Here is a 21,849-nt window from a genome sequence, read left to right on the forward strand (position 1 = left end):
CTTTCCTCCGCGGCTCCCGCTTGCCGCCGGCTGCTGCAGGCGAGCACTGCCGCCTCTCAGCCAAAGGGACTTTTCCCAGGCTTTGCCGTGCGTGTGCAGCAGCGCGGGCAGAACGCGCTCCCGCTGCTCTGCGCTGCTGCCGGGCAGGCACACCGGGCTGCATCGGCTCCCCTGGATCTGCCTTCCAAGTCTGGCCCGGGGAGGATCCCCGCTGGCTTTCAAAGGCAGCCCCAGGCAGCCTCCGGTGCCCGCACTCAGCGCTGCCCCTCCGCAGGGGCACGCGTATCAGCCTGCGCCACGGCGCGCTCCCTTGTTGGGGCAGAGAGGAGCAGGGCTGCCTGAGACCTGAGCGGCAGGTTGGTAGCGCTTGCCGTAGCTAGTGGTGCGAAAGGGCAAAGATGCAGCAGTCCTCACCCCAGCATGCAATAAAAAAACCATGGTTTTGTTTGTTTGTTTTTCGCTTTTTTCAAGTTTGTACCTTATTTTTCCCTCCAAGGATGGGAGGTTTGCTGCATCTCTCAATGGTCAGAATTTCCCTAAACGTGCTCAATAAAACACGGGCGGGATTATCCTTTCTCACTAGGCTTTGGGGCATCCCTTCCTTTCCTCCCTAGCATCCTTCTGTTTGCTGTGCTGCTCTCTGGGATGTGTCGCTGCACATCACACCCAGCAGTCCTGGTGTCAGGGCTGTAGGCTGCAACCGAAACATCGGCACATCTGGGAGGTGCTGAGGAAGCACTTCCGTGCACATCAGACCACAGGCACCAATTCTCAGCTTCTACACTGATATTTAAACATGTAAATAAATGACCTGACCGTCAACGAGACGGAGCATCTGCCAGCGTGTGCCAGGGCTATGGATTTCTCCTTACCTTGGGCTGTGGGAGTTTCTCCTAGATGGCCAGGACTTAGTAAATCCGAACTGTGGGTCCTCGCAAACTGCTCAGCAGAGGTGGTCTTAACAAAGATCAAACCACCTTTCCTCCCTGCAAAAGCAGAACCCCATCAAAGGACCGGACCCAACCTTGGCAGGGGGGTCAGCGGGGCTGTAAGCTACTGTTAATAGCTGAAGGAGCCCAGCTCCCTTCCCCCAGCTCACCACAAGGACCTCCTGAGAGTAGACAAAAGAAAGCTTGGAGGGTTAATCTCCCTGCAAGAGAAAAACAAGTGATTTTCCAGTAAACAACTGCAATAGCAAACAATGGGGGTGAAAAATAGGGATCATAAAAAAGTCGGTTTGGAGGAAGAGGCGACCCAGTAAGAGAGGTGTCCTTTGGCTGGGGGAAAAACACGGCAGCAGTTTGATGGAGATTCAGCAGCAGCAGCCACAGCAAAATAAACCCCACAAGTTGCCACTGGATCTACTTGTGTTTGTGCCTTTTGATCTTTTAATTGCTTCTTAGTTATCCTTCAGTGCAAATAAATAGTGCATTGTGTCAAGAAAGAGGAGGGGGGCGGGGAAGGGAAGAAAGAGACACAAAAGAAAGAGCTGTCTCCCAGAAGAGAAAAGGAACAGGTTCTTTTCCCCCACCTTTAAAGGAGTGAATATATCTGTACTGGGGGGGAGGAAGGGGATAGGATTAGAAATCAAAGCGAAATTGGAGAAAAGCACATTAAGCCTCGGGCATCCTTACAGTAGGAAGGAAAGAGTGAGGTGGTAAAACCCTCGGGGAGTTTATTCGGTGAGTTATGAGAGGATCCACGAGTGTAATATTGTTAAAGGTCAGTCGAAACCTAATTTAAACTAGGGATGTGTGACCTCCGCCCTTCATTTAATACAGTCATAAGGAACATTACACTGCAGATAGCTGGAACAATAGCTGCCTCCACCCCAAACTCCAGCCCTTGGCATTGCCTGCGAGGAGGGCCAGCAAGGGGGAGCAGAAGGACCAATAAAGCCAAGGACACAGCAAACCTCTAGACAGGGAGGCAGAAAGAGAGGGATAGGAAGGCCTCCAGAGCACGGTACTGACCACCAAGGGTCTTGCAAAATCCCAGGAAGCATTTTGGTTTGAAAGTGGATGGGGCTGCACCAAAGCATCATCTGAAAACGTTGAAAATATAGTAAAAATAAACCGCTGCCTCTTGCATTTGTCTGACCTCTGTGGTCATCAGCGCAGCTCAGGAGAGAAATTACAGTTGTGGATTCCCATTAAATTTTCAAGGAGTGAGGATGGTGTTTACAAAGCAAAGTCAACTGAAGTAAGCTGAAACTAAGTGAAGCTAAAGACGGAGCTGAAATAAAAGCAATATCTGAAAGCTGCCCTGAAACAACCAGGGGATGTCAGGGACTCAGAGGGAAAACCTCTGCTGCTGCAGCAGCTCGGAAGCATTGGGGCAGACTGCAAAGCCTCCTGGCGGCACTGCCCATCTGAGCTGATCAAAGCATCTCGTGGGTGGCCACCAACACGTGGCGTTGGGCCGGAAAGCTTTCCAGGGAAAGGGGGAAAAACCGGAAAGCTTGGGCCAAGCCTGGACCTCGCAGACAGGGATGTGTGCTTCTGCAAAGGCAGAGGAATGTAAATAACTGCAAAAATGCAGTGGTCCAGGGCCAGGATGGATGTTAGAGATGCTGCTAGGGAGGTGAGCCAAGCAGATACCTTCAGGAAAAGGAGCATTTACATGACTTTTCCCTTCTTCTCCCACCTGGAATCCAAAGAGAGGAAAGGTCACCTAATCCCAGCCCATCCAAGACACTCTGTGATGCTAGTTTGATTTATTTCACAATTACAGCCCAAATGACAAGGTGGGCAGAGCGGGGACTTGCAGTAAGTGCTTCAGGTGCTGTGCCTGCAGCACTACAGAGGTACCCCTGTTTGTGTTCTCATATGGCCTCCTAAATTCTCCCATGTCAAGAGTGAGGACAGCCAGGAGGAACCAGACTGCTTTACTGACATGCCCCACAGGTCTGGGCTGAGATGTCCAAGATGAGCCAAAAGGAAGGTGAGGGTGGGCTGTGGGTCACTTCTTCACTGGAAGAAGTCGTCCATAGTGAGAGTGGAGAGAGATTAGCCAGAGTCCTATATGCAGCTGCTTAATGGCTGAGGAGTAACCGTGCTTGGCCCAGGATATCTTTCAGTGGCTTTAAGAAAGTGATACCTTTTGCTTTGTACAACCCAGGAACCTGACAATAACACCGTGTCCTTGCATGCTGAGATATATTGATCCCAGGGCACACTAAACTGTTGGAACAGGAAAGATTCACTGGCAAAGAGGGATGTGATATATGAAAGGTCCCTGCAAAAAAATTGAAGTCAAAGAACTAAGAGTGAGAGAAATAATTCATCTGGGACCTCTGGTCAACAAGGAACAAACAAAAGCAGAAGCTGGGCAGATCTCTTTTAGGACTCCTGGCACCCCTGGGTAGCAAGAACATTTTGAGGCCATGCTCCCAGCCCAGAGGGTTTTTGCTGCAGGATTGTTTTATGGGCAGTAAAAAATCCAGTTGCCCTTAGGCATCAGCAGGGTGCATTTTTTGGCATGTTCAGAGAAAAAGTGGGACTCTTATATCAACTCCTGCCCAGACCTACCAATGTCTTGGAGCACTTACTGGACTAAGGTGTTCAGGAGAGGTGTTGGCATTTGCCTCCTAAGGACCTGGAGGTTGCTGAGCAAAACAAAAATGAAGTTATTCCACTGTAAGTTATTGCACCGTGCCAGAGGAATTTGTGACAGTGGTAAGAGGCACTTTCAGTGAAAACAGGGTAGTGTTTTCACCCCTCTTTATGTGGAGGACAAACTATGCATTTTTTTTATGGGCTGGACAGACTTGATATTCCTGTAATGTCTTTTAAGATTCAATGTCCCCAGTGACTAGAGAAAAGTTCCAGTGCGAGCAGCCTCACATGGCTCAAGAGGCTGTGGGAAGGAGAATGAGGGGTAGAGAGGTGTCCCTGTGGCCAGTTGTGAGGGAGGAATTGAAAAAGCACAAAGGATGTTCAGCGAGTGAAGCTCAGCAGGTCTGTTTGTTGCGATGCTGTCTGCAGCATGGCCCAAAAGGAGGAGGACAGGGGGTGCCAGAGTCAGATGATCCCAGAAAGGGAGAAAAGTGTCTCCCTTCTCCCCATCATCTGTGGAACAGCAAACATCTCCTGGTTATCCTTGGTTGCCAAGGAGGACTCCAGCTCAGCTAACAGCTTCCCAAAAGGAATTTCCAAGAAGGATAGAATAAGGTAAAAAAGAAGAAATGCCTGCCCTCACCCCAGCTTCTTTTCATTGCAGAGGGAACCCAGAATGTTCCAAGTTTTGTCTGATTATTTATGTCAAAAATGTGCAACAAACAGAGCAAAAGAGAAGTAAGATGTGTCTGTGCCTATATTAACAGCTAAGCACATCACCATTTCCTGTTTTCCTTTTTTTAAAATATTGCCATCAAAATACCCATTGGAATGTCATGGGGAAGAAGTAATCCAAGATTGTTTAATGACCAATAAAAGCTCCAGCAGGTACAATTAGTTCCTCCAAGTACCAGGGGATGAAGTTGGCTCTTTACAGCATTGTACAAATATGGGTCTGTCTACAGAGCAAGCTCAGAGTCAAAACATCCTGCGAGTGAAACATCTTACAGGAGACAGCAGGAAACCCTTTGGACCAGGAGTTCTTTGGGGTGAAGACTGTGACCCATCACTGTGTCCCTGCAGGGATGGCCCGATGAGAATGTTCTGGGAAGGCAGCTCCAGTGGGAGGCATCCCTGTGCTTCCCAGGGAGGAGCTGAGCAGTGAGAAGGTCATGTGCAGGGTTGCCACCTACCTCTGAGCAGGAGCACACCATGTCCTTTCAGGGTGTTGGTGTCTTATCTTCCAGCAGGGCAGCCTCACACACACCACTTTGCTCTGTCTGCACTTGGAAAACTCAGGGATCACCCTTAAAAATGTTTTATCCTGCTCACAGGAGTATCAGCATGAACTGGTCAGTCTGGCTGCATATTGCTGGATTCATGAAAGAAAACAAGTGAGCTTTTAGTAAGGTCTTTCCCAGAAAATGAGACACAGCAGCTGTTTCTGAGATCCTCTCCAGCAGCTCCAACAGAACATCCATCTCTGGGTGGCTGGTGGCAATGCCAGTGATGGGCCATGCCAGAGGTGATCGCAGTCCTTAAGTGCACCACTATTGCCTTGGTGCAGCTTCTTGAAGACCTTTCCCTTGGCCTCATTGTGCAACTGGCTCAGAAATCTGCCCAGGTGCTCAGGGTGGGATTTCCAACCCTCTGTCCCCATGGATGCAGCTCATGCATTTCAGATGCACACTTGGGGGGTTTGTGGCTTGAGCATCCTTTCAATACTCTGCAAAAAATCAGACACAAGAGCCAGCTGCAAATATTACCATGAAATGGGTTCTTTTTCCAAGTGCCCAAGGGAGCTGATGGCATGGAGCACGAGGGTGACTCATTTTAGACAATATATGTGGGGCCCTTATTTGCCACAGAGAGGTGGAGTGGTGCAGATATGTCTCTGTTGTGTAATTAATGGCTTTGAAAAAAAAAACCCCGAGCCTGTTGGCTAAGCCCAAATACCTCTGAGGGGTTCTGGAATCCCAGCTATGTATCTTTCAGGCGTTTCTTCCTCTTTTTTTTTTTTTTTTTTTTTTCCTTGTCTTTTTTTTTTTTCTTTTTTCTTTTTTTTTTTTTTCCTTTCTTTTTGCATTGCTGCTGTGCTTCAGTGCTGGTCTTTGTTTGCAGCATTCATTGTCTTCAGTCAGAGGGTTGGGTGGCAGCATCTCCTCCAGGCCTGGGCTTCACACCTTATCAGGGATCACTTCTTCAGTCTGGGGCTTTTGGGGCAGGAAAAATGTGCTGTCAGGCCTAACAACTGTCTGAGCTGAGCAGTGAAGACCCCAAAGTAGGATGTGGGGCTGGGGTCCCATGGGCAGGTGGCTGTGGGCATGGGAACAAGGGGCAGCATGGGGCTCATAAAAAGCCTTCTGCTGCCACAGCATCCACACATCACCTTGGGCAAGACACTTATTTTCCCTCTGGTTTTCAACCCCATGCACCAGTTCATGACAGGGATAAGTCTGTCCCCTGTTGCCTCACTGCCTTTGAGGCTGGGACTTCCAGCACCTACAGCTGTCAGGGGCTGTAGGGGAGTTTGCAATAACTTAGACCCTCACCTCATCCCCATTCCCAATGGAGATGACACAGGGACACCCTGTGCCCACCCATGCTGCCAGTGTCCCCTCCAGACCACACTGCCCTTGCCCTGGGTGATGGATGCCCAGTCGGGAGGGAGGAGGTGTGGACAATTTGTTTTCTCACTTAAACAGAACTCTCTCTCTCATAATCATAGTGAAGGAGGGGAGGCAACAGCTCTTGGCAAAGCAGCTCACACTAAGTGCACTTCACTAGAAATGTTTATATTCTGCTGCTGAAAAATTCACTGAGCGTGGCTATAGTGTGGTGGGGTGCTGGCAGAGCCAAGCTGGGTATTGTGCCCTGAGCTAGGTCCCAGCCAGGGTGGGCCTGGGGATGTCACCAGCTCCTAGCTATTTCACCTTCCAGGACAGGTGTACAGCTGGGCTTGGCATCTCTGATTAGTGTCTCGGGGCAAGTAGGTAAAACACAGTCCTGTGTGATGGGGAGGAGGGCTTTTTATGGTGCCAGCTGTGTTTCAGAAAAGCTCTGGTGAGAGAAGCAAGGATTTTCCTGAGATCCCAGCACTGCTGGAGCAGGAGACCTCACACAGGGTAGGACCCTTGAAACCCCTGAGCTAATTACTAATTGCTTGGGAGGTGACTTTCCCCAAAAACCCATGCACGCAAGCTTTTCAAAACAGCAGGTGGTATGCTTGCGTAGCACGTGCAGGCGTGCAGGCGTGTGTGTGTGTGTGTGTGTGTCTGTGTGTGTGTGTGTGTGTGTCCAAATGTATTTTTGGGCTGAGGGGGAAGCGACTGCTTGTCTGAGTAGGTAGAGCCAAATGGCAGGTGATTCAGATGCTACCCCCTGTTTCCAGCACCACTCCAGGGGTGTCACTTGAGTCCCCGGCTCTTCATCAACCAGAGGTAACGGGCTCCAGAGAGGCCCTCTGAGAAGCCAGCCTGCAAAGGGTTAACTGGATTCCCAAGGCAGGTGGGAGCTCAAGTCAGACTGGGTGATATCGCAGACATGTTATTTGAAAAGCTAAGAAATTGTGGAATTCCTCACCTAATCCAACTTCCCCACAGTTTAAAGAAAAGTGCAGTGAAAGATATCAGCACAGCCAAGGGAGACCCCCCACGAACGTTTCCCTGCATAATCCAAGTGTGGTACAGGCTCCGTGGTGCTGGAATCCTAACCTCAGTGCCTGTGTTCCCGGGATGCCTCGACCCATATGAGCTGGAGGTGACTGCCTGCCTGTGACACTGCTGCTGTGCAAGGCCCTCCCTAGCCCTGGCACACCCCTCTGCCTTTATCTGAGCCCCTTGCAAGGGCGTGCTGATGAGGCAGTGGTAGCAGAGAGTAATTAAAACCCCTCCATCAGCAAATGTTCAATGAGGCAACACAAAATGTATTGGAAATTATGCTTTTGACTTCAGCTGCTCCCAGTTTAGGGCATCCCCAATTATGAGAGGTGGCTGTAGTGAGCCCTTGTTGCTTTGCAAATACCTGGACGCATCTTATGATCAGCAAGTGTAATGGCAGTGATGGAAATCATCTCCCTGTTCCAAATCTGCCCATCTCTCCTCCCTTCATTTCTCCAGGTGGGTCTCTTGCTGAGCCATCTCAGTCCACCAGGTAGATCTTCTTGCCAAAGAAATTTTTGTTTTGCCTGAAAGTAATTTGCAGAGATTTTTGTTTAGATTTTTTTTTTTTTTTTTTTTTTTTTGCATTAAAGGCAACCATTTCAAATATGTAGAGATCACACGGATGTTTTTTAGTCAAAACAAGCACAGTAACCACAAGAGGTGCCAGACTGGAACAATCTCTTCTCCATGAACCTAATCCAAAGCAAAAAAAAAATGAAAATATGTTTTCCAGAGATAGAATGAATTCCTTTGTCTCTACATGTGATACAAGGAGAGAGAAAAATCCTGCAATGGATAGCAGGCATCCCCTTTCCTTTTAGAGGAAAGTTGCTCTCCCTCCAAGAAATCCCAGTGACCGAGGTGGGGAATTATTTCAGGCCAGATCTGCTTGGTCCCACTTGGGGTTCCTGTCATTGGAGATGATGAGTGCCTGCAACTGCTGATTCCTATGAGCTACTTCCATATCCCTTTCTGGGGGAACCTCGCTGTTTCCAGTGAGTCAGCCCAGGGGCTTTGGGCTCATTTGGGCAGGCTGAGTACTACCCTCGCTCACAAATTTACTTACATGAGCATCATCTCATATTTGAGTCACTGGGGTGTCTCAACAGCTCCCATGCCAATCCACGGAGACCCCACTCACGTAGGGCATCCTGCTTGCTCTAAGCCAGAACTGTCTTTGGGAGGGTGATATCTCTGGGGGTGCCTCACTGATCCCCCCACATGCAGCAGTGCAGCTGGGGTGCAAACCCACTCCGGGCTGATGCTTCGTGGCCGCTTTGTGCCACCCACGGCCACCCTCGCCGTTCCCAGAGACCCACATGAGAGCAGTAATAGCACTGCCGGGGTATACAAGTAAAAGATGACTCACTGCTAAGCCTTTGCTCCCACCTTCGGGAGGCAACCAGATAGGGAGTAATCTCCTGGGGAAGGGGGGTGGAATTTAAGTCAGACTGATTTTTTTTTCCTGAAAACCTTTCATTTAGTCTAAACAACCAGCTTGGGATGTTGGCACTTGACTTTTAAATGAAGCATGCTTTTCTGGGCATGATTCTGCCAGGATATCCACGGCTGAAGCCAGGTTCTGGTCATCAGAGTGGGAACAACCCCAGATCCCTGCAATAAAATGGAAAACAGCCCTTGAGCTTCAGAAACTGCTTTGAAACCTCTGCCCTAGCTGATGGGTAACCCATGGGGGGTGAGATCCAGGGAATGGTGATAGTTTGCAAGTGGGCTACGTGACCTGCACAAGGCCACCGAGAAAGCTGTGGCTGAGGAAGGCACTTACACCATGCTTGGAGGGTTTTGGTGGTGGTTCCCATCTTGTGGGCTGCTCTTATCCCTGCCACTACCACATGGCCTCTGGTTACCAACATGCCAGCTTCTGTGTCCTACCTCTCTCTACCCACCAGTTTCCAGCACCAGGATTGATCCTGTGGTGCTTTTTGCAAGACCATCTGATGGGGGCAAGAATCTCCTGAGGTGGATGGAGCTCCCTTGCAGTCTGCAGCATCTCTGCATCCCAAATCCTGCTGCTCCAGGTATAGAGTTAGGCATGGGGTGGGAGGTGGAGGTACAGGAGGCTGAAAGAGCCACTCAGACTAAACACAGAGGGCCACAGAGTGTGGGCACTTCACTTGGTTCAACCTGGCTGTGCTCTACCTGGCTCCAAAGTTCAACACCTGCCTGAGAAGATACTGCTGACACAGATTTACCCAAACAGCATCTGCTTCCCCACCTGCCTCTTCTCTGGCGTGGCCACAGCAGAGGCTGTGGGGAGCCAACCTCCCAGACACAGCCTTTTTTCATAATGCAAGCTGCTCCAGGGCTCTCTGACAGACAACTCTCACCCCTACAGGCTGTTCCTGAACTCTGCCACCCTGCTGCCCTTTGTAATTTTGTCAGGAAGGTAAAGCAAAGCATGCAAGCCCCAACTCCCAGATGGAGTGGGGAAGAACAGCTCTGCTATGAATCTGGGAGACCTGTGGCCCTGATGAGAAGTTCCTGCCAGGAAAGCCCCAGTGAGTGCCCAAGATGGAGCCCACATCTCTGCTGGGCTGCCCGGAGGATGCTCTCTTTGGCATCCAGCTATAAAATCTGAATGAAATGGTTTGCAGCACAGGTTGCAGGGTTGGGGTGTGGCAGTCAAGGGGAAAGATCCCACATCAGAGTTCCCACCACTCTGCAGGATGGAGTTTTCTCCTGCTTCTGCACTGGCCATCAGCTGCTGTCAGAAAGGGAATTTGCAGTAGCGCATGTAGAGGATGTTACCATCTCAGACTGATTTTAGAGGGCTGTTCATATATAAAATGGATTTGCTGACAAAACCTTGATGATTTCGAGTTAACAATAATAATAAAAGTCCAAGTGAATCACTGCTTGAGCCATTTTGCATTCCCTTTTTTCCTACTCCTTCACTGAACCTATCACAGGACTGGCCTTTATATCTTCATGAAGGCTTCCCAGTCCCAGTTTGCTGTGAATGAGCCAGGCTCAGCTTTTGTAGGAGTTGTCCACATCACAAGCAAGTGCTGTCTTTCCTCTCAGACTTATTTTGAGTAACTATAACCTGGATATACCAGGCTGTCTTTGGTCAAGGCATCTCCACCTAAAAGCTGGGACCAACTCACAGCACATGACAGAGTTTGTGGGACAGACAGTGTCTTCTGCTGCAGAGCTGCATGAGATTTCTCCTGACCAGGGAGGAAGATTGAATTGGAAAGCAACTGCAGGTAGGAGGAAGCATTTCCTTCCTATGGATTTATTCTCCTCATTTGATCCTGGCTTTGAGAAGGGAACAGTAAGATCAACAGGCTGTCTGGGCTGGTGGCAGGGCTCACTGCCACATCTCAGCTGTAGTGGGGTATGGCTGCAAAAGGGGAGGGTTTCAAGCAGAGATGTTCTCTGGCCTTGGATCTGTTCCACTGAACATGTGTCATCTTGCATTGATTCAAACCCTACAAATCTTCCTGTTGATAGCTGGACTAATCCTCTGAGTAATTGCCTCTTGCCCACCAAACATCACTCCAGACCAGATGGGCTTAACTTCACCTTCTAGACATTAAATCTCAGAAGGCATTTGGCCACTGTGCACCATCAGGACTCTCTCAGAACCACCATCTTGGTTGCCACGAAGTCTCTCTCAACTTTTTTTTTTTTTTTCTCTTTTTTTTTTTCAGCTTCCTTGCTCTTCAGTAGAAAGGCAGGTTTCAGGCAGATCAGGACATTCCTGGTGCTCTTTTCTGCTTCTCCCCCCAGCTCCCAGGTCCCATTCATCCCTGATGTATTTAGTGGTGAAAATGTGTCCCATTGTCTCTTATCAGGCTTGCAATGGGGTTTGCATGCAGCGTTAATCAGCCCGCGGTGGTGCTCGCCGTGCACAACACCTTCCCAACACTCACTGCAAAGCTTTCCCCACTTAAACCTCACCCTGCAAGTGATTTAATGGCATTTATCTCATCCACATCAGAATCCTCTCATGGACTTGTCCTAACACAATCCAGAGACACCTGACTTCGTTACCTTGCTTTTAGTTATTGATCTGCTTAGAGATGAGTTGCAAAATTGCCCATTGGTGCTTGAAAGGGTTTCATTTAAAAATCTGGGGAATCCACATGGTTAGGAAAAGAGCAGGCATGAGTCTTTGATGATGTGCATTTGGGAAACTGATTCTATTTCTAACATTGTGTGTGAGTGGAGAGCCCCCGCCACCACTGAGGCATTTCCTGGAGAATAATTTAAGAGACTGTTACAGATATTGCTAGATGTTAAGTCTTTAATTCTGCTCTGTTTGGCCTAAAATCAAATGAAGATCTACTTTAAATATTTGTTTGGTGGGCAGAGCCAAGTCTAAGATTTCCACAACTCCCAGCCCACAGACTACCTCCTGATTCCAGCACCTATGTGAGGCACAAGGACAATTGCTTTGGAAAGGAAATGCTGTAGGAGTGGCTCCTTACTAATTGAGATGTAGCAACGACTTTGTTTGGAAAGGCCAGAGCCCAAAGTTAAGAGCCCAAAGCCAGAACTGAATGAATGTGGGGATTTCACTTGGCAGCTTAGAACAGGCTCTGTAAAATTCCTCAAGTCTAAGAGGCTCAAGCATGTCTCTCATTGTGGATTCTCATCTCTGGCTCATCCAATACCCAAGGTTTCCAGGAGGGTTCATGGTAGATCCATTTCCCTATCCTGAACCTCACCAGGCTGGCAGCTGAGCCAGGGAGAGCCTCTGTTTCAGCACCCCATCACTCCTGCTTTGGGTTTAGTACATTTTCTCGGCACTTCCCAAGGTGTTCCTGTGCATCCTGAAGCTCTGAGCACTCCCTCTGCTGGCTGTAGCATCATTTCATAGCCCTCATTAGGACCTCATCCCCATGAGGAGGTGCTGGCTGGGGTAATGCTGTCCCCAGTAGCTGAGTAGCTGGTCAAAGCTGTGTCACGGCCGAGGATGAGGACCATGATCCCATAAAATGTGATGTGTGGGAGTGACGGTTTGAGAACCAGCCCTGTGGCAAAGCTGGGTGGGGAGATGTCCCAGTTTGAATCTGTAATATTTCATTCAGGATAGGTATCTATGCTCTGGCAGCCCTTCAGTGCCAGGGTGAGCCACAAGAGCCCAGGGTGTTGCTGCACAGCACAGGTTCTCTGCAGCTGGAGTTTATTGCAAACCTAAACCTTGGTCTGCTCAAAAAGGTGATTTTTGACTTGAAAACACGGGCCCACACAACCCAAAACGGGTCATAGGTCTCTGCTACATCAGAGGAAATACTGGGCAGAGTGCACAGAAAGGAGGTGGGCTCCAGGGGGACAATGAGCTGCTGCTGAGGATGCCCTGGACTGTGAGAGCCAGGCTGGCAGCCCCAGCTCCAAGGAGGCTCAGAAAGGCAATCAAAATCTTCCTTGAAGGAAAACAACCTTTGAACAAAGAGAAGAGCAGGAGCAGCATTGGTGACCCAGCCTGGCCTCACTGCAGGTCTCTGGCCATGCAGGAGCAGCCCGTGGGCTGACAGGCAGTTCGTTCCCATCGCTCCAGCCATCGCCTTGCTGCCCCAGCTCTGCTGCTCCCCCGGCCTCGGTGCAAAGCCTTACTCCAGCATCACATCTCCAGGGAGTTCCTCTCCAACACGGTCTGTATTTCTCAGTTTTTCTCCCCTGTTTTTGCGGCTGGGGTGCGGATCCAGCTGTAGGCTGAGCTGCGCTCCATCCCCTGGCAGCAGCTGGGACTGCAGAAGAAGGGAAAGCCCGCGCAGGAATCTGCCTTTAACAGATTCCCAACATTTTTGTGTCGCCCTATATCAGTGACAGAGCCACGGATAATTGCTTTGCTCTGAACAGATATGTGAAACCTCGGGATCTTTTCCAGATTGTGAGGACTGTGAAGTTCAACAGGAGAGGATGAATTCATCAGGAAAGGTTCCAGAAACTAAAACTGCACACAGGCTAAAGGGAGAAATTGGGATGTTAAAATCTTTTTGGAAATGAAGAGAGCAGTGATGTGAGGTTAGCAAGGTACAAGGCAACTGGCTTGGAAGTTGCTCCCAGTTCTGTGTTCTTAAATGGGATGTACAGAGAAACGGGGCAGTCAAAGCAACAGCTCCACCGGGTGAGGAAGGGCAAGCATCCTGAGAATGACATGCAGGCTCTGTAGTCAAAACCATAAAGGAAAAATGGGCATGATGTCAGTGCTCAGTGCTGCTCACTGTTCCTGAGGTGAGGTCAGGGATCTTTCAGGGCAAAGGAGCTGCTGCTGGAGGAGTGATTAACAAGAGGGACTTCAGCCTTTGGTGGTCCTCCCACAGGTTTATGGCATAAGCCAGGCTGTGCCAGATGACCCCTCTGCACCCTGGATGCAGGGACTGAAGGGTGACCTCATCCCCTCCCTGTCACAGCTCCCACACCTAGAGAAGCACCCACGGTTTGGTCAGCCAAAATGCTGTGGGAGCACAGCTTTGCACATTGAACACCTGCCTCAGAACATCTGCACCAGGACTAGAACTGAAAAATAACCTCTCCAATTTCATCAGGATTTCATGGCGGCAGGGTTTTTTCCCTAATTTGGAGTTGAAATTCATTATTTTGATACAAGTTGGCAGCTTTTGGAAAAAAAGTGACCAGGTTTAGGCTGCAGATGTACTGAAAAAAAATAACACCAGAAACAGGAGAGGAGCAGGCTGTGCTGTGCAAGCTGGATGTGCTTTGACTAGGTCTTTTTCACTTGGTGATTTTTTTTATTTTGCCACTGAAATCAGTAGAAGCCCAAGGGCCAAGACAGCATTTATTTAGGATAAGTTTCAAAAAATCTCCCAAAACACATAAGAAAAGCTTGAAACTTGGGTGTGCAAGACCCATGGCAGGCAAATCTGCAGAGACAGGACCCTGCTGGGTCTCAGTCTCCAAAGTGGAGGAGGTTTCTGATAAGGGGAAAAAAGGGTAGAATTTTTTCCATTGAAACTTCCACAGAATGCTTTATCGTCAGTATAGGGTGGGTGGTGTCATTTATACTTGATTTTCCGTTTTCTGATTAAGAAAGAGGAAGCTGCATTATTTTCTGACAAAAAGTTACATTTCAGAAGCTGGCAGTTATGTAAAACATCCTCACTGCCAAAATCCAGCATTACAAAGCCCAACGACAACAAACGACAACAACCTGGAAATCAAAAACCAAATTTATTTCTGTTATCCATTTTCTTCCAAAATCTGAAAACATTTGTGGGAAATTTTACTGTGAGCAATGACATGAATTCTGGAGATCCTGGCACTCTTGGAATGTACCAGACATGAAACAAAAAAAAAAAAAAAAAAAAAAAAAAAAAAAAAAAAGTGGTCTTTTGGCTGTCTCTTTTCAGCAACAGAAAGGAGGTTGGAGGAATTCAACAGGTTTGTCCACCTTTTCTTGACAGTCCTGAAGATGACTGAGAATGGAGGGAAAGGATTAAGGGATGGAGGGAAATGATTGAGGCTCAGATCATTTCCTTGTGTGCTCCTATGGGCTTGCTTTGCTTCCCGCTATTGTCCTGGATCTGCTCCTGCCTGCTCTGCCCAACAGGACTGGGGGGCATGTGAGAGCCAGCCTGGCATTGGGCTTGGAAAAAAACAGCCTCCTTCCTCCCCACAGCATGCAGGAATAATTCAGCCAGCTACAATGCACTGGCAGTGACTTTCCAGATCAATTTATAGCCTGACCTAAAGTTTTCTTCCTGCCCAGAGTGAAAGGATATGGAAGAAAGCCTATTTTTTGTCCAGGATGGGTGTCTTTGGTGAAATTGGTCTAAACCAGAGTGAATTTGAGGTCTTAACACTGAATCTGCTCAGTGCATGCTTTCCAACTCAAGTCATTGCTACAAATCTGTTATTAGGAATCACTCAGATAAGGAGAGAGGCTGTAAGCAGGTTTAAAATTTCCTAAAATGCTGATAAGATGGTTAAAAATAAATAAATCCCAAAATATAGTCTGACTATTTCTTACAGTGGATCTCTTAAATTCCCAGAGTAACAGAGAGCTCTCTATCTGTGGTTTCCTGGAAAGGAAATAATACAGTCGGATTAGTCGGATTAGTGGCACCTTCTCTTCCTCTCCAGACAAGCTGGAGCAGCAGAGCCCATCCAGCAACCTGGAGGACATGATCTGATCCCCAACCACCAGAGACCCCAATGGCCAGTGCCCTGTAGAGGCTCCCCTCATTCCCATTTCTGTGCATATCACCCCCTTTTCCTCAAAACCGCTGTGCTGCCCTTTTGGATGAGGGTTCGTGCACGTGGCAGACAGGGGACACTTCGGTCCTTTCTTTTCTAGGCAGCATTAACAACTCAGCAGCCCAAAGAATTTGCCTTGCAATACCCTCTGCGGCTCAGCTTTCTATTCTCTATTCAAGAAGCATGAATGAACCAAAGCCTTTATTTGCATTCTCTTCAAATTGCCCTCCACCACGAGCATGAGACCTTTGGAAGTTTGCTGCAAGAGTAGCAGAGCCAAGATATTTTAGTCAGGCATGATGCCCCACCGCTACCGCAAAAATCACTTCAGAGCAACTGCTGAGTCAGAATAAAGGGACTGGATGCATTTGCTTCCCAAAGATCACAATGCAAAGCCTGGCAAGAGGAGAAGCAGGGAGGGAGGTCAATGGATGAGGCATTCCCTATCCTTGAATCATTTATCCTGCAATTCATAAGATCTGACATGTCCCAAGCACATCTGAGAACAGGGAATGGCTGGATGAGGGTAGAAGGATTTGAGGGAGGCTTTATAAAGCAATTATATCCTGGACACCATTAAAGGTGTTGGGAAGGACATCTTTAGGACACCCACTCTTGGGTTTGTTTGGGATAGGGTGCTAAAGCTGCCTGTCCTGCCACAACACAGGGTCAGCAAGTCAACAGCAGCACGTTTGCGAGCCAGGGAGCCATGTGTTCCATTGTGGAAAATGCATTGGGCTGCCTTCAGGGTTTCTTCCCTGGAGTTCTAGAAAAAGGGGAAAAAAGTACCTTTGTTCTCCTTTGGCCTTCACCTTACTGAAGCTTTTAAAATGTGACGAGCTGGCCCTTTATGTTATTTTCAGTTCTGGAAAGCAAAAGTGTATAACTTTTTTTTCTTAGGCTTTCTACAGTTTTGAAATTGATGCATTACTTTCTCCTGCACCTTCTGGAGAGCAGTGTAGCTCACCATAGGCCACTTATGCCCAGGACAGCTCTTGCTTTGGGGAGGAAGGAAGCAACAGCACCTTCATGTGCTCTGCAGAGAGCTCAGATAGCTTGGACATGGGGTCATCTGTCCCTCCCTGACCTGGCTGTCACCTTCTGAAATCCTTCAGCAGAAGCAAAAGCTTCCCTTGGGTAGCCCAGAGCCTGGTGATGGTCTTGGGTTTCAGGCAACTGGATGCAGAGGATGAAGAGCAGCACCTAAACCTTCTATGTCCCTTCATTCTGTCAAATCCTGCCTTGCTAAAACCAGTCCGGTCCTGCGGGGTGTGCTGATCTTGATGAATCAACATTTTCCAGCAGAAAAAGTGGCATTTGCAATTTCCCAACAAGTTCTAATTGGGAGCATTCAGAAAAAGCAAACAAACAAAGGATCAGACCAAACAATGGCAGAGGGCAGGAAATGAGTTGGGCATCTCTGAAGAGCTGTCCTCACCCGAGCAGAGCATCACTGCCAGGGCAGGAGTGCCAGCAGATAAACAGGGCTGTGCCAGATGGAAGAACCACCATGGCTGGTTGTCCTTTCCCTCAAGAATGTCCAAGCAGAACTGAGCATCTGCCTTTTGGATCAGGGTGGTATCTCCTAGATCTCCTAGATGGATGGTATTGCTGATGCTTGGCTGCATGCCTGAATATGTTGGTGGCCTTAAAATGAGCAATAGCTCTGCTTTCTTTTTTTTTTTTTTCTCTTTTTTTTTTTTTTTTTTCTTCTTCAGTAACACTTGTCTTGATCTCATGGTTCACCAGGACAGGTAGGTGAATTGCTTCTAGGGAGTCCTCTCTAGAAACCACTGGAGCTATACACCGTGAGATTTGGTGGGAGCCAAAGTAGCTCAGAAACAGAATCTATCTTGCTGTGCTTTCATAACCACATGATTTTGGCCTGAAGCTGCTTGTCAGAGTTGAAAGCTGCTGGGAATATTCAGTGGGGCCCAACAGAAAGGATAAGGGAGAGGGATGAAAAGGTGGTCAGGGAGAGCAGGACTGGCTGAGTAGCACTGCAGCACTGGTGTGGCACCTGCAGGAGGAGGCCCCTCTCTTGGGCTTTTGGCTGCATCAAGGGAATTTGTATGGGAAGTCACCACGGGGTATAATGAGTGCTTTCTGTTTCCATTTTTTATGTCTGTATCTTCTCAGCAGCTCATCCAGCTGCTCTTCCAGCCTTTCAGTTTGTAGTGGTTTGGCCAGTTTTGTGTTTGTGATAGGATTGGGAGTAATGCATCCTGGCAGGCATGAGATGGCAGCTTCCATCTGTGCAGCTCCACTGGAGGCAGTTGGAACTGGTTTGGGAAATGAGGCTGTTAAAACCACAGGCTCCGCTCAGACCAACTTTCAAAGTCTGTCACCAGCAAAATGCAGCCCTGGCTGCTACTGCCACCTCTGCCAGGCTGAGCCCATCCCACAGAACCCCTCTGCATGGCTTTCAGTAGACTGCCACGGGAGTCCCTTGGCAGAGGGAACACAGCCCTTCCCTTCTCTCTGGGACACTCTGGCCAACTGGCACTGCTGGGCAGATATTCCTCACAGAAAGGGGCAATTTTGGGACCAGATGCTTGAAAGAGGTTTGCAGCACCAGGAGCAAGGATACTGCTTGCTTGCAAGGACCAGCACGTGACCAATAGATTCAAAACTGCTTCTTGGATTAAATCTACTTTCAGTACATGGCTTGTGATATCCTTGTGAACAAGCACATCCCACAGCAGACACTCTCCCTGGGCTTCCCACAAGCACAAGTAGGAACTAGACACACTTTCTGAATTGGCCATGGTGGTCATCCATGATTTTCCTGAGTACAGTGAATAGGTGACATAATTCTTTGCCTAATCTTTACTGTTTCCATTATGTAGCTGAGGAAGTTCAGTCTCCAGCTGCCTGGCTATATTTGGGCTGTGAACTGCAGGAAGTTGATCAGCATGACATTGTTACAGATGTAATGTTTCCCTAGCAAGAGAAGTCTTGTTCAAACCTCTCCGCCTTCTCCTTCTGGTTTTCCAAGCACTGGGTGTGCCGGATGCTCCATATACCTGCTCCAAAGCTGTGTAATGCCCTTCCCCTCCCTTGCTCCCATGGAGTTCATTTGTGTGGCAGAAAGACAACGTGAAATGATGACTGAAAAGTGCTTTACCCAAGCATGGACACTGACACTCTAAAGCAGACAAAAAGATGTGGACACATAAACCAACACAGTCCTTCCAATAGATCCACAACATTTATTCAATTGCTTTGAAGGTGCAGTAGCATAAGTGCATGTTTCTGTCCGCGGCCCATGAGCTCCCCAGCGCCAGCCCTGCTGCTAGTTGCAGTAGTTTTCCAGCTGGTAGAGGGAGCAGGTGTTGTGGCAGCATTGCTCAACGATCCCTCGCTTCACCTTCTCAAACTCCTCCTGCTGGAAGGGCAGCTCTCCCAGCTCACCATGCAAGGGACCGCTCACTGCCAGGGGAGAAGAAGGGAAGTTGTGGCACATCACACAGCATCAAATCAACCCTGGCTCTTGAGCCCTTCAGACACCCCCTTAGCAGGTACCAGATTTGTAATCCAGAGTTGGCTGGAAAATGGGAAGGAAATTGCACAGGTTTCCCCAGGTTGATGCTGCTTGCAGCACCTTCAGGCTCCCTGTTTTCTCTCCCAAAATAATCCTGTGGTGTTCAGAAGATGCCAAGCTGAGTGACTATCGGCAGTGTGAGGGATAAAGGGATACAGGGGCTTTACTGGGGAAGCTGTGTGGAGAAGAAGAGAAATCCTGAGCCCTCCCTGGGGTGAGCAACTAGTAAATGAGATGTAAAAATGGGATTGTCTGCTCTATAGAGAAGAGTTTGGGACTAAAGAGCCCTTTAGGCAGTCACCCACTCTCCTGGGAGCCTGGGCAGACAACTGGGATGTTCACAGGATTGCAGGGACAGTCCAGTTCTGAGGCTGGGTGCATTTCCCAGCTGTTCCTGAACAGCCTGATTCAGTTGGCTGCCTAGAAATAGCCCCAAGCTGACAGCAAAAGCCTTTGTGTGTGTCTGTGTTCACAGCTGGGGGCAAGTTTTTAGAAGCAATGATAAATCAGGGTATTTGGACACAGATAACACTCAACAGAATGATTATTTGTTGGTGAGAACTTGAAAATTTGTGCACAGATCTGCTCAGGTTTTAGTAGCCCAATGAAAACATGGAAAATGGCAAATAAATCAGTGAGTTTTTCCTGCAGGAAGAAAGGTGCCCTTAACAGCAAAGAGAAAATGCCTGGAAAGTGAGAATGAGATGTGGTTTCTAGGGCAATACAAGAACAGTAGAAGATGCAAAATTCCCAAGCCCCCAAAGCATGAGGCAATGAATAAGGCACAAGAGTAACACAAAATCATTATGCTAGTGTGCTAGAAGGCAAATTTGGGGAAAATTTGGTCCAATGTTAAGTAGAAGAGGAAATAGCTAGTCAAATTTTTGTGATTTACTTGTCTTCATCCTTCAAGCCAGCTGTGAGCAGATTGTAAACATAACCAGATTGTGTGACAAAGAGGTGGTGGCTCAGGCAAAAGTCCTGAAAAAAAAAGGTAGAAAATCCTCAAATACTTGCATTCTTGTTGGCACAATTAAAATTCTCTCTACAGTATTTAGGTAGTTTGGTGAAGGAAACCTCCAATCCATTTGTGGTGGTCTCCAGAAAACAATAATCAGAGAATGGGCAAATGACATCCCAAACAATCCAGGGGCAAAGCCTCTGCTAGGGCATTATCTTGTTTCACCTTACAAAGACTATTTCACAGGATGGTTACATACACAAGAGAGGGATTGGATATGAATGAAAACAGTATGAGATGGGAAGACAGATGGTGGGAGAGATGTATCGTAGTCAGGGGATGTTAAGAGAAGGTCAATCTTGAACCGAGAGGATTGAAATGGATGCAATTTGGACAGGGGTCTTTTCTTCATCTATTCACAGTCTTGATTAGAAGCTTGGAAGACAGAACGTTCAATGTGCTTCTCCAGGCCTCACCAGACAGCAAGGATGTGGACAAATGCAGATTTGCATGTTTAGAGATCTAGCAAATACGACCTAGGAAGGCACTGGGGTTGTGTAGCTGAGGAGAGGTCAAAACTAGACATGGAAACAGTAATGAAATATTTTGAAAAGCAATCATAAAGATGAAAGGACTAGGCTCTTCCCCGTGTCCACTATTGAGAAGACAAGAAATAATTTACAGCAAGGGATGTTCAGGTTAGCTACTGGGAAGAAGCACTCAAGAAGAAGGTCAGTTAGGCTTGGGAATGGGCAGCTCCAGAAGGCAGAGGAAGCTCTCCCTCTGGAGGTTTTAATGAACTTACAAGACAAACATGGCTAAGAAATAGAATGGGGACAACTGATCCTGCCTTGGGCAGAAAGAGGCTTCTTGAGTTCCTCCCACCTTTATTTTGTATGAATACTCCCAGGCTGGTGTAACAACCATGCAAAGAAATAAACTAATTTGAGCTTCCAGGCACAACTCCTTTTGCCTCATAAATCCTCTCTCCCTGCCTGCCCTCTCGTCTGCCTTTTTAACCTGCAGAGCTTTTCACTGGCAATGTGATGCTGTCGGTATGCCAAAGGTATTCCTGGCATTCCCCAGGAAGGACATCCCAGTGTCACTGTCAGAGGTAGCTGGTTCCTGCATCTCTTGCATGGTCAGCCTGACTTACCTAGAGGCTGCTCAACATCCCGCCGGGCTTTGGGTTGGTAGAAGAAGCCCCGCTCCCCACACACCAGGTACAGAGCTTCCACCAAGTGGGAGCCGCAGAGGTGCTGGTTGACAGCCCCGTGGCTGCTCCCGGGGCTGGAGACGGCCAGGAGGGCCAGGAGAGGCAGTGATCGGATCCAGAGAGCCATGGTGGGCAGGCTGAGGCCTAGGGTTAAGAGGCAGAGGTGACACAGGAAAGTCTAGGAGGTAAAAATAGGTTGTAATCAAGCATCTTGCATCTTTCAGCTCCTCTGGCAAGGAAATGAGACCAAAGTAGGAGATGGACCTTCTAGTTTGAGACGGAAGGAGAGCTTTCTGCACCAGGATTTACAAGTGACAGTAAATGATTACTGACTATAACCATAAGTCCATCTCCATGCTCCAGCAGTCTCAGGCTCCCTGCTGTCTTGCCTCAAAAGGTTGGCAGAGCCATCCCACCAAGCCCTATAGTGCACATGTCCTGGAGAGCCAAGATCAGCAGACCCCTTCAGAGGAAAAACCCTTTCTGCCCATTCAGAAGGGGCTGTAATATGTGATGATGGCCCAAAACCAGCCCAATGTCCTCGAAGACCTGAGGAGGCCTCATTTTCTTAGGTCAACGAGCCACAATTGTCACTGCCTGCTTCATCAACTTAAGAAGACAGGTCTGCACAACAGGTAGAAAGTAAAAGGGAAGCAATCCAACTCACCCAAGAGGTGGCAGCAAGCGATGGAGAGAAGTTCACTCTGAGGGATGAAGAT

At 48.4% G+C, this 21,849-nt stretch overlaps 1 protein-coding gene across 1 annotated transcript; it reads right to left on the minus strand.

Moving 5' to 3' along the window:
• Positions 1-18,704: 18,704 nt before the first annotated feature.
• Positions 18,705-21,849, minus strand: INS (insulin). Its single transcript, XM_021526777.3, has 3 exons — positions 21,798-21,849; positions 21,071-21,274; positions 18,705-18,841 (listed from the first exon to the last, which is right to left on the minus strand). Exons 2-3 carry the CDS (start codon positions 21,255-21,257, stop codon positions 18,705-18,707), a joined length of 324 nt encoding a protein of 107 aa, XP_021382452.1. The 5' UTR covers positions 21,258-21,274; positions 21,798-21,849.

The sequence above is a fragment of the Lonchura striata genome, chromosome 6, assembly GCF_046129695.1.
Source record: "Lonchura striata isolate bLonStr1 chromosome 6, bLonStr1.mat, whole genome shotgun sequence".
Taxonomy (NCBI): domain Eukaryota; kingdom Metazoa; phylum Chordata; class Aves; order Passeriformes; family Estrildidae; genus Lonchura; species Lonchura striata.

Excerpts from the sequence above, each read along its gene's own strand:
- INS (XM_021526777.3), bottom strand. The coding sequence starts at position 21,257 with ATGGCTCTCTGGATCCGATCACTGCCTCTCCTGGCCCTCCTGGCCGTC. Across the intron at positions 18,842-21,070 it reads GGATGTTGAGCAGCCTCTAG|TGAGCGGTCCCTTGCATGGT; the intron begins GTAAGTCAGGCT and ends CTCCCCTGGCAG.